General features: G+C 35.9%; 1 protein-coding gene across 2 annotated transcripts in view; it reads right to left on the bottom strand.

The window, feature by feature from the left end:
• Positions 1–219: 219 nt before the first annotated feature.
• The window catches only part of ATP10D (ATPase phospholipid transporting 10D (putative)), a 148,034-nt gene continuing 135,794 nt past the window's right edge, over positions 220–12,459 (bottom strand). For both annotated transcript variants that reach the window (XM_074276276.1, XM_074276275.1), the window contains 6 exons: positions 9,527–9,652; positions 7,358–7,558; positions 5,659–5,739; positions 5,433–5,537; positions 3,210–3,397; positions 220–767 (listed from right to left, as the gene is read on the bottom strand). In XM_074276276.1, the coding sequence (XP_074132377.1) occupies positions 419–767; positions 3,210–3,397; positions 5,433–5,537; positions 5,659–5,739; positions 7,358–7,558; positions 9,527–9,652 (1,050 nt within the window). In that variant the 3' untranslated portion in view covers positions 220–418. The remainder of the gene's footprint in view (positions 768–3,209; positions 3,398–5,432; positions 5,538–5,658; positions 5,740–7,357; positions 7,559–9,526; positions 9,653–12,459) is intronic.

Raw genomic sequence — 12,459 nt, 5'->3', positions numbered from 1 at the left:
AAAGACTGATATGCAAATAGATGTTTTTGGAACTGATCTATTCTTAAGTTGGGAAATGTCTGTAATATGCATGTGTTTATTTTCTTTCATGGTCTCCAAGTGAAATGGAAATTATTATTTTATTTAATTCCCTCTTTAAATAGTTTGCGTTTCTAAAGTTACTTAAAATGCGTTTACGAAATCCAAAAATCCACAATAGCAACTGATTCTAGCAACGAATCAAATTAAAAAACCTACGCAGATCAACCTTTTAATCTTTTCTTAAAAATTCCACACAGAGCATATTTTACAGACTTGTTATAGCCGATTAAAACATTCATGTTCGTTCAGAAACAATTCATGTCAATCTTTTTTTTGGTTAGGAATATTTTCCTATTTTCAATTCCAAATTACAAGAAATTTTTTTTGGTTGTTGTTGTTATTTTTGAATGCTGTTCTGTAGAGGATGTCCACTACTTGATACAGTCTTCATAGCCATCCCTGAGACATTGGTTATATCTAAAGTAGCTCTGAACGTGGGAGAGTCTCTTTGCTTGCTATCAACAGATGCTGTTGTCACTGAGAGGTCACAAGAAGGGTCCAAGTTTATCCTTCTTTCTAGTGCGTCTGTAGGATGAGAATGCCCAGTTGTCATCTGCTTTACAGTTCTGGCTTCTTTCCACTTTTTAAGAGCTTCATTCCTTTCCTCCAAAGAAAGTTTATCAAGGTGTTTAGCTCTTAATATCAGAGAAGGAAATAGTGATCCCTGCAGAACTCTGTATATAAACCTATGGAACAAACAAGATTATTAAATTATTTCTCAGAAATAGCTTTGGAAATAAAGTACTTTTTAGCTAGACCAAAAAACAAAGAATATTAAAGCACTACCAGGGCAGCTCTCTGCCAGAAGTATAGATATATAGCTCCCTCACTGTTTCCAGGCTCCCTTATTTGGTAGAGACATTCAATTTAGATAAAAGTACAATTTAAAATTTTTAAATAATATAGGTGAGGGGACCTGAACTTCTGAGTAAATTAGATAGTATTCATCTTAAGCCTTTTAGAAGAGTTGACCAATGAATCAACATCACAGATCATGAGGCACATCTGTCAATGAAGGGAATTCTAATCAATTAAAAAGTTTCTTTAATTTTTTTTTACCCCATAGTTTTCCCCAGCACTTTTTCCCTTCCCTTCCCAGAGAGTTATTCCATATAACAAATAATCTATTTTAAAGATGAAATAAAGTGAAAAGAAGCATGCTGAAAAAAGTCTGAAAACATGCAATGCCTGTGGACCTCCATGAAGGGATATATTAGGAATTTACTCATTACCTCTTCCTTTGAGTCCCATTTACTCTCTGCTACATTCACTTTTAATTTTGTGGTGTGTAATTCTTTCCATTTATATTCTCATAGTCATTGGGGATATTGTTTCATATAGACTAATGCCATTTGAGGTCATTTTTGCCAATTTGCAAGCTATAAAGTAAAATTTTAGAGTTGTTTTTTTTTTTTTTCTTGCAGTTCTCTTATTTAGTGATCTGGAGTATTCTCTCATGTAGTTGTGAATATTTTGTTTTGCATAATTGTTGATTTATCTGTTTATTTTCAAGATTTTAGAATTTCTTCCTCTGTATCTTTTTCCTTCTTTCTTGCTTGGTTTCCCTGGAGGTTAGACTTCAAAATCAATTCATGGTTCACCAAACCTAGGTCTCTGTCCCAATTGACTTTTAGGGAGACAGATCTGGCTGCTGGGACTTTTCCCTCAGGCTTAGTGGAGTACTATAATCCCCATCTTGCTTCTCCCTCTCCCCAACTTAATAATGTTCAATCCTTTTTCCTTCATTTCTGGTCCAGCTTTACAGAGCACCACAATGCTGGTACTATTGCATCCTGGGCAGATTTCCATCGGAGTTTGTATCTCTAATGTTCTGGGAAGAGAGCCAGGTCGGGAGATGGAGGTGTACTCTATTACAAGCCCAGACTAAAGTCCTCCCCATTAGCTCTTTTCGGCTGCCCTTTTATAGAGCTCTGATGCAAGAAAGAACACTGCTGGAGTGGAACATTGGTGGCTAGTCTGACTTTAGAAAATTTTGCAGCTTGGAGGGTGTTATCTTCGAGGCACATAAAGTTTGTGTTTGTGTTTCATGACAAGCTCGTGGGTCAGGAGCCGTGCTGCCTGAGCACAAGTTAGGCATTAATTTATGGAGTCCTTAACTTTTGTTTTTTATTTTTTTGGATTCTCGGTGTTCTAGACTAGATTATGGAGCTAAAGTTATTTTGTTTTGGCAAATAATTTCTGTTTTGGAGAAGTCTGAGAGGTTGTGAGGATGGAAAGAAAAATTTAGTCTGCTATCTTGTTAGTCTCATGACTTGGAATTTGACTGACATCTTAATCAGCTCCGGTGCATTATGGATCAAAGTTGGGAGTGGGAGGTTATTTCTAAGGTAGAGATTTTTTAAAAAATTAGATCTGTCTTTTTTTTTTCTTTTAATTAATACAGAAAAAAATAAGGATTGGAACTTTGGCTATATGATATGACTTGGGCACTGACTTTTTGAAGAGGTGACAACATCTGGCTGAAAATGTTGCCAAATATCTGTCAATTAAAAAAATGCAGTATTTGGCAAAGGAAAAATCCCTACACATCAATAATTTTCAAGTTTAAATAATTTGAAATATATTGATAATAATAAGCATGGAGGGAGAGGAGAGGATATATGTGTGGATTCTACCAAAAAAAGCAATAAATAGAAAAAGTAATGTTAAGATTAGAGAAATGTTTCCTGATTTTAATTAATGGCAGTGGTGAAAAGCATTAATCAAATATGAACTTAGTATTATGCTATATAGATTCTTGAGAGCATCTCTGTTCTATCATCATAGTAAAAAAAGATTTAATGCTGACTGTAGATTTTTTTTAAACTTCTCTATGAAAGAAAGATTTGTAAACAATTTTGGTTAAGTGAAATTTAATGAGAAAATTCTTATCTCTAGATATATCATATTGGGTTGGGCGTATGGAAAGAGAACAGTCTAGTTTATAAAACAGAAGATGATGGGCGTGAAACCCCCATAAATAGTTTGAGGTTCCCGAGATATTGTCTTTAAGCCATTTGCCTTTAAGTGGTTCAGGTAGAAAATGATCTAAATAAAAAAGGACACACCACACAATCTCTTAAAGGCTTTGGCTTTAGATCATTTAGGTTGTGAAACCCATACTGTACCTAGGAAGAAGAGCAATACAAGTTGTGAGGACACAGACTAAATAAAACATTGGATCCATCATGTGCTCTTCCATGATCCAGTAAGGGTTGGATGGTGGGTTGCAAGTCACACACATTGCTCCAAACACCAAGGCAAAGAAAAAGTAAATTAAGATACTGCTACTGATGACCACCATGTGAATCCAAGTCTGCAAGGCAAGGGAAGAAGAGCAGAGAATGTAAGTAAGATATTAAGCTCCCCGGGTCAAACAGCCTGGTAAAACTTACTGGACTTATGGATGAATTGACTGACTTCCATTAAAACTAATTAGCATAATCATTTGTCTCACAATCACCATCATAGTTCCCAGTTATGAGAAATGTCTGAGTTAGTGTCTGTGGGAAGAATTCAGTAATGGTAGTAGGAGAAACTTGTAATCCTTAATATTTCGATAACTATTTCAATATAATTGGTTTCCTTTTTATGCATTTGAAAATGTTATTTTGAGAAAGGGTTCATAGACTTTATAAGACTGAAAAGGGAATTGGAGATATAAAAATGTTTAAGAACCCTTGCTCTAGAGGTTATATTTTAAAATCCATAGTATAAAAAATACTTTAATCCTTTTACTTGGTTATTCAGTTTATAATATATATTGATTTCACAAGAGGCACATGCATTTATATCTGCCCTAATCAACACAGATCATTTAAACTCTTTTATTTTAGTCAATTCAGTGATTTTTTTTTTCATGGATTTGGAGCAGGGTTTCTCAGATTTTTCCTTCCACAACCTTTACCCTAAGCAGTACCGCCCCCTGCGTCTTTAAAAAGACTTGATTTCTATTAAGTATTTTATTGTCTTTCACTCATTTTAGAAATGTTTAGGATTTTCTCCTTAGCTAAAGTCTGGGCTGAAAGGAGGACCCAAAAAAATGAAGATGCAGATATGGTGGAGTCTGCACGAAACCCAAGGGTAGGAGGAATTAGAGTGGACGTAACGCTAAAAAAGTTGACAATTCTCTAGGAGGCCAGCCTGTCCGTTCTTTCTCTCCAATCTCTATCTTCTCTGGCAGCCAACTGAGGAATTTCAATTCACTTTGGGGGCAGAAATATCTAAACATCTTTCCTATTTGATATGCTCTATAACTCTTCAGATGTCCAGGATACATCCTGATATGGTGGTCAGAAGCATGTTTGGGACATCATCCTAAACTTCATAACTTCCTGCATTCTTTCAAAACAAAGTATATTAAAAAAAAAACTACAGCAGGATTTAATTTTGAGGTCTTCCCTTGCTCAGTCCATCTGGTTTTCTAGAGAGATTTATGAAAACCCATTCACCTCTGTATAGATCACACCTTTCTATTTTGAGCCTTGTTGGGTTAGAGTAGGCACTAAAAGGGACTGACTTGCTTGACTTGTAACTCCTTCCAGATTTTTCTTATTTAAAACACATTGTTTTAAGGGCCAGGTCATTCAAAAAACATTCTACTTTTTCTTTCTACTTCCCCACATCTGTGGGGATAGTACTATGAATCCTCTTCCCACCCCCCCAAAAAACTCACTTAAATATAATAAAATTCTTTTAGGACTTAAGACAATAAACCACAAAAATATAACAAATGCTACATTATCCTGTTTCAACAAATATGATGAAGTTATTTAAAAAAAATAGAAATTCTCTTTTTGCCTTCCTATTTCCCCACCTCTTAATATTCCTATCTAGCAGGTGCTATGTTTAACAAAAATATCATCTTACCGTGGGTGGCACCGATTCATTAAACCTGGAGATAAAAAAACTGATAATACCTTTTTATTGTGGCTAAAATGGCAAATAATGAAAATCTCACATTAGAAAATGTCTTGTACAAACTTTATCACCCCATTTGATTAGGTCATTATCTAAATTTTATTGATGGGGAACCAGGTTGAAGGCAGTAAAGGGACTTTTTGAGTTATGTTAAGAATCAAATTCAGGTCTTCTTCACTTAAGCGTCGCATTCATGAGTAGCTCCTTGATAGGATTACAACAAATTCCTAGTTTAACTAATGGGGGATAGTTATAATTTCTTGGGTCACTTATCCAAAGTGTGATCCATGAAGCCACAAATGTCACTTTTCTTTGTCACTGTCCCTCTTAAGAACTCCCTTTGCACCTAGGCAGCAAGAGCTGTCCAAGGTGCCATATAATGGAGATCCGTTTTTTTATAAAGAAGCAGGTTGCTGTATGTTTCCACTCACCAAAGTCTTACTTTCAATTACAAGGTGGAAAAGAATGATGAACAGAGCCGCAGTGTTCAGGGGGTTCCCAAACATAAAGATGTCGATGTCTGAGCCCTGGTAGGTCTACAAAATGAAAGGGAAAATGGGAAATTAGCTGTGGGTTGATGACAAGTGACCAGAATAGCAGGAAAAAAATCTTATTAAACAGAGCAGAAGAGGAATAAAGATAATTCTGTGTACTCACATAGTAAGGCACAAAGAAGCAAACCAAACTTTGGTAAAAGGCATCTAGCAAGGTGATCCAGAATGTAAGTGGTAAGTACGCCTGGAAATGAGAGAGAGAAACTGAGATGAGAACAAAATGCCCCCAATACCACCCGCAGAAGGTAGAAGCCAGAGACAGGATGGGCCCACAGGTAAAATAGAATAAAAAATGTCTGGTGAAGCTCTTGCTTGTTCCTAAGGAAGAAAACCAAAGAGCATTCTGCTGGTAGATAAAACTTACTATTAGCAAAACAAAAATCCCTTTCCTTCAAATAGACTCCAGAATTACCTTCTCTTCCTAATTTAGCTTTATTTCTCATTTTGCAAAAATTCAAACTCATTTGTAAAATGATTTGCACTTTTCATCCCAGCCAAACTGGCCTATTTGCTATACAGACTCCAAAACCAAGCTTTTATATCCCTCTCTTCCATATTTCCTTCTAGATTGCTTTTGTCCTATTCCTCAGTCCCCTTCAGCATCCCTAGTTTTCAGTCTCAGTGTAATCAACACTTTCTATAATAAACCCTTTATGATCTTTAGACTTCATCCTGATTTAAATTTTCTACTGACCTTTAAATTGCCTTGTATTTATTTATCAATATATATGATTTATCAATATCTATGTTGTAAGCACCCACCCACACATATTTAGCACCCTGAGTGTCTAGAACGGTATTTCATAGATTGTATTTGTTAAATGTTTGCTGAACTGAATTCAAAATTTGAAATAATTTATTACACGGGCTAATAGACATAGACCCACAGGGCTGGGACTGAACAATGCTGATAGACACGTGGAGAAAGTAGAGAGAGGAGATTTGAGATCAAATGAACGAGAAGCTATTGGAAACCAACCCAGTAGAACTCTGCAAAGAGAAAGATGGGCAGGGGATGAAAAAGGAGGCTTTAAGGGTGATGAGAGAGAGGTGATAGGATATTGTGCCCGGGAAGAGAATCATTTCACGGCAGCATTCCAGACTTCTTCAATGTTAGGGAAAATGGATTTAGGGAGCCCAGGAGAGTAGGTTTCAGAACAGTGAAGACAGGAAATGAGCAAAGCATAAAAGAAAGTGTGCTTGGAGGACAAGTTCAAGGGAAGGGCAACTTCTGGAAAAGGTGAATTAAATGACAACCGTTACCTTATATCAAGGCAGCCTGATATGGCTCTGCCTAAGGCTGTTACCAGCACATCATAAAAGCCGGCTAGCCTATCAGGACACACATAAGTAAAGGGCTGTTAACAAAGTTTACCAGCAGGACAAATGATCTCAGCACCCCCAAGGGAGAGCACAGTTATAACTGTCAACCCACATAAAACGGGCCCTTAAAATATAGTGCAGGTCGGGGCCACCATGAACATTTTCATCCAAAAGGACACTGTCTCAAGAGAGCCTCTCATTTTAAACCCATGGTTCTCTCGGTCGCACACTCCTATGTTCTCGTCCCTGAACTTGTGACCACTTGAGAAGAAATCTTTGTCTTTCTGAAATCAAATCAATCAATCAAGTGACTGATGCAGAACCATGAGACAGGCAACAAGCACCAAGCACTGGGCTAAATTATGAGAATTACAAGGAAGGGCAAAAAACCATCGGGAGTCCAAACAAAATATATACTGGATAATTCCATTTTGCCACTCATTGATGTCCATGTGTGTGAATAGGATTCTAACACCTACCTCCGATTTCTGGCCACTCTTGTAAAGTTCAGGTAGTTGCATGAGCGTTCCTGCAGAAATGTCTTTTTCCAGGATACCATAAATAACTGGAGGTACAGATGTGAAGAGGAGATTGAAGAAGATCAAAACCCAGTAATCGGACATGGACGTTCCAGAAAATCCACAAAAGAATTGGTACCAAAAGAGAAGGTTCACATAAGCCTAGAAATGAAGACACTCAATTTAGAGCAACAACAATTCGTGATAGAAATGGCAGCTAACTTAAAAGTAGTTTGCTAAGGTTTTCAGAGGGTTTTATGAATTTTCTTGCTAATACAGGTGCTAGAATTAGCTCTATTTGGGAAATCAGAAAACTGAAACTGGTGTCCGAAATGGCATTCTGAACTCAAATCTTCCTGATGTCATCCCTGCTATTTTATCCACTAAATCATGCAACTGCCTCCCTTTGAGTATTTCATTATCTGAAGAGGTCAATTCTGTTAAACACAATGCTTTATCCTCTCAGAGGTTGCTATGGGTGACAAGGAGTAAATGGCCTTATTTTATTTCATTCACGTGTCTCAAAGGTGTCAGGGAGTTCAAATGGCAAGAGGCTCTGTACTAACTTGCAAAGATCATGTTTTAGGAAAAGCTAATCTAATGCCTCTCAGCCTATAGAATCTCCCGTATATCTGTATTTGTCCACGTGAGTGAGCAGGGAATAGAAATTCATTTAGTGTGAGATCATTGGGAAAGGCAGGATGGAATTACCTGTGGAAGATCTTAAATCTTTCTTTAAATAATCTCCATGAAAGAATTTTTTCCCCTTCAAACAACCAGCAAAAATACCTTTCTAGCTCATATACAGGTAGGTTTTAGGCATAAAGGTTAGGCACTCAAGGTAAAAACTGCAGGTTTGTTACTCAAAATCCAAAAATATTTTCAAGAATTTGAGACACTGATTTGTTTTTTGAAAGATAAGGGGGCTCTCAGGTCTCTAAACTTTGCTGAAGGATGCAGCTTTTAAATTAAAGTCAATCATAGGCACCAGGAAGATCCATGACAAATTAAAGAATACTTTTCTTAAAATGACAGCTTTTGGTCAAATATTTTTTTTTAATAACCACCTTTTTTTCTTTTTTGAAAAGTACTAAGCTTTAAAACAACATTCTGTTAACTTTAAAACCACCTAAAATGACCCATTCGAGATCATTTATGTTGATGGAAATCTTTTTTTTTTTTAATATTAAGGGGAGAGATTTTTGTTATGTTTTCTTTTAATGAGCTAAAATTGAACTTGGTCTAAATTTTGCTGACCCAAATAATATAGGAACATTATTATCATTTCATCTATTCATTATCATCCATTTAGTATCAGAGAATTTTAGTTTGAAAGGATCCTAATAGTCACTTGCTATTTCCAAATCTATATACAATGAAGAAGTGAGATTTTAGTGGCTTATTCCAGTCACCAGCTTGTAAGCAATAGGGCTTAGACTACAAATGAGACTTCCCATCAGTTCAACAATTACAATTCTAAGTTCAAATTCTAGATCTTTCCCTCCAAGGAAGTGGGGGGGGGAATCAGAAAAGGTCTTTCTCCTTATTAAGTGCCACAAAAGATCTCCACAGTAGAAAAAAGAGCCTTCCTCTCCCAACCTCCCTGATAACAGGAAATTTTTCTTAGAATGGATGTACCTCAGAGATCTTCTACCTCAAGTTACGTTGCAATTTGTAAGATCTTGTTAATGAGCTAATTAAGGTTTCCATTTTTATTCTTTATTTTAGGCTGAATGCAATAATATTTTCTCTACTAGGGTGGGGGCAAAGTTTTCAAAGTCAGAGCCAAACGTTTCCCCCTTTCTCCTAATGGACAATATCACACATTTCAAAGTTCCCCTTTTCATAACCCTTTTATAGAGGATCACAAATCAGATTTTAAATGAACCAGACAAGACTTAATTGAATTTAAATGTACAGGGAGCAGCAAATCCTAACTGATGGGCAAGGTTAGCAATTTGCTGCCAGCAGTTTTTAATAAAGCACTGAATTAATGGTCGTGCCATCTCATTTCCAGACCTCAATCACCAAAATTCGAGATGCTGTCACCATTCTTTAATGCACTAGGACTGTCAAAATAGGGAAGAGAGTAATGGGAGTGTGTGGAAACAATCCCCAAATATCACATACCACATTCTTGTAGAAGAAATATAGAATCATGTTAGATAGTCTAGTATAACACCAATGCCCATGAACAAGTAGGAGCTTCGTGAGATGTCTGAACTGGGAAACTGCAAAATCACTGGCCATCACTGCCTGCAGAAAGAAAAGAGAAAAACTAAAAACATCAGAAGGGATGCAGGGATTCATTAGCCGTGACTTGTAAACTCTTAAATTAGCCAGTGCTGCTATTCAAAAGATAATAAGCATAAAGAAGAAGCTGAGAATAAGAGTAGAGATATAAAAGTTTTGCATAAGAATTTTTCATTTTACCAATACATACAAAATTAGATTTTTAAAAAATCAGTTCATTATTCCTTATGAATAATATCTGGCTTCCCCTGCCCCCTAACTCTCCTTAGCTTGTACTCATATATGCACCAGTTTCCTTTGTTCTGTTATTTCTCAGTGAAGTTTTTCTATTCGAGTCCTATTTTGGGAACTCCGTGAAATATTACAGTCAAAACATTGCATGACTTTTAAATAATCTTCCAGGCACTCACCCTATATATCAGACAGAGATCTAAATTCTCAATCTTTCTAAGATAAACATGTCAAAATTTATATTTGTTCCTCTTTCTTCAGTCTATCAACACTTGAATCTATAGTGTTCCTTCCTACCTAGCTGGCAGTCATTTTCTAACTATAAAGAGGTAATGTCTTGGAAAGCCATTTTCAAGGAGTTGATTTGATAATACTGTAATAAGAGAATGCACAATAAAGTATAGGTATTCCTTTCAAAGCTTCCTTGCCCCACTTTCTATTAGTAACAAAGAATTTTTTGGGGGTAGTCAATGCTTATAATTGGGCAATGGCTAAACAAATTGTGGAAATTGAACCTTTAAGAGATGATAAAGAGAATGAATACTGAGAAGTCTAAGGAGACCTATGAATTGATGCAAAGTGAAGTAACAGAACCAGTTAAAAAAGAATAACACATTCTAAACACTGAACTTGGCCCCAAATAAGAGATAGGTTGAGAAGACACCTCCTCCATATCTTCACAGAGGTGAGGGAAAGATGGAGGTGAAATTCTTATAGTGTCATTATTGGTTAGATTTGGTGACTTTTTTTTTTTTTTTATATTTTCGTTATAGGGATGGTTCTCTGCAATAGAAAATACTGTGAAACATATGTGATAAAAATATCAATAAAATATTTTTTAAAAATTTCCTTGCCAGTTTTTAAGCATTTTTTCTTTTATACCAGAAGTGATTGTTCTAAAGACTACACACACACACACAAACCTATATAATAAACAACTTTATGGGCTGTAATTTGTAATTCATCAGTGTGGAAACATTCTTTCGTGGTTGTTCAGTCATTTCAGTTGTGTCCAACTCTTTATGACCCTTTAGGGTTTTCTTGACCAAGAGACTGTTTCTATTTCCTTTATCCAGCTCATTTTACAGATAAGGAAACTGAGGCAAACTGGGTTAAGTGACTTGCCTAAGGTCACACAGCTAGAAAATGTCTGAGGTTGTATTTGAACTGAGGAATATGAGTCTTCTTTCCTCCAAGCCTGACGCTCTACACTGCACTACCCAATTTTCCTTTCCTTCAGGGAACTGAAGGAAATTCAGTTTTTCTCCTTTAAAGATCACAAAATCATATTTAGAGCTAACAAGGGCCTTAAATAGTTCCAAACTCAGAGGAATTATCACTCGCGCAGTAGCTAAGAACAAACAAAAAGAAAACAAAAATACGTTTCTCTTCTCAGACTTTTTAGTGATGAGCTTCTTAGCACTTTACCTTAGTTAAACCTCACATAACAGATACAAGGAACCTTCCAAAAGCCTTTCTGGCTGACTGAACCTGCCAGAACTTAAAACATTTACTTTAAGCATCAAGGATGACCTTCACGCCAGAGGCATCAGAATAAGGATTCAGTGGAAGATAATTTAAAAAAAAACTCACAGTAGTAGTATTTGTATAGAATATTTTGTTGTAAAGAGCTTTCCACACATCACCTAATTTTATGCTTTCTCATAATATTTCTGCAGGTTAGATAATAAAATATTACTTACTCTTAGAGTTCACAAGATCATAAAACCATAGACCTGCAGGTAAAAGGGAACTCAGATAACATCTAGTCCAACATCTTCATTTGAAAAATGAGGAAATTGAGCTCACCAAGCAAAGTGAAGTGAAGATCACAGAGCTAATGTATGATGGAACCAGATAGAAAAATCACATGTTCTGACTATATATTGACTGCTCCCTCTAATATGCCATGATGCTCCTAAAATATGTAAGTTAACTTTTAAATTGATGTGAAGGTACTCTTAAAATAAAAGTTTTGTTTCATTATACATAATCAATGTAGGCTATTATTATTACATTACATTATATTATATTATTCTTCAGAATTAGGTAGAGACAGTATTTTCCTTGAAGGGAAGGCCCCATTACTAAGAATAAGAGATGCCCCCTAAAAATAATGTCATTTCTCCAATAAGTTCACTACCTAGCAAAACAGTCTATCATATATCTACTTGCCTTATGGAAGTTCACAACTTATTAATGACCTTACATCCAGAACATTTTAGATGATGCTTCTTTCTTTTAGCATTTTTGTTTGTTTGTTTTTGGCCAGACTTAAAAGCAAGAATATAAACAGTGGAGAGTTAATTTCTATCGATACCTCATAAGTAAATGCCACAGTGTCATTGCTGAAACAACTTGTGGGGGAAAAGGAAGATCAAAGATAAGACAGGATTGCTCCTTCGAGGAGTAAAGACAATGATAATTGACAGGAAGGACAAAAAGCTGCTCAGTTTTTATTCTACTTCTGTTGTTTTTTTTACTGCCAAGAAGAAATTGCTTTGGAAATGACAGAAAATAAATGGCTAATAGGGTTGATACCCAAGATAAAGAGGAAGAGAGTAAGAAGACACTTAGAT

Source organism: Sminthopsis crassicaudata, chromosome 6, assembly GCF_048593235.1.
Source record: "Sminthopsis crassicaudata isolate SCR6 chromosome 6, ASM4859323v1, whole genome shotgun sequence".
NCBI lineage: Eukaryota > Metazoa > Chordata > Mammalia > Dasyuromorphia > Dasyuridae > Sminthopsis > Sminthopsis crassicaudata.
The sequence above is the reverse complement of the archived record's forward strand: the minus strand, read 5'-3'. Positions and strand labels throughout refer to the sequence as shown.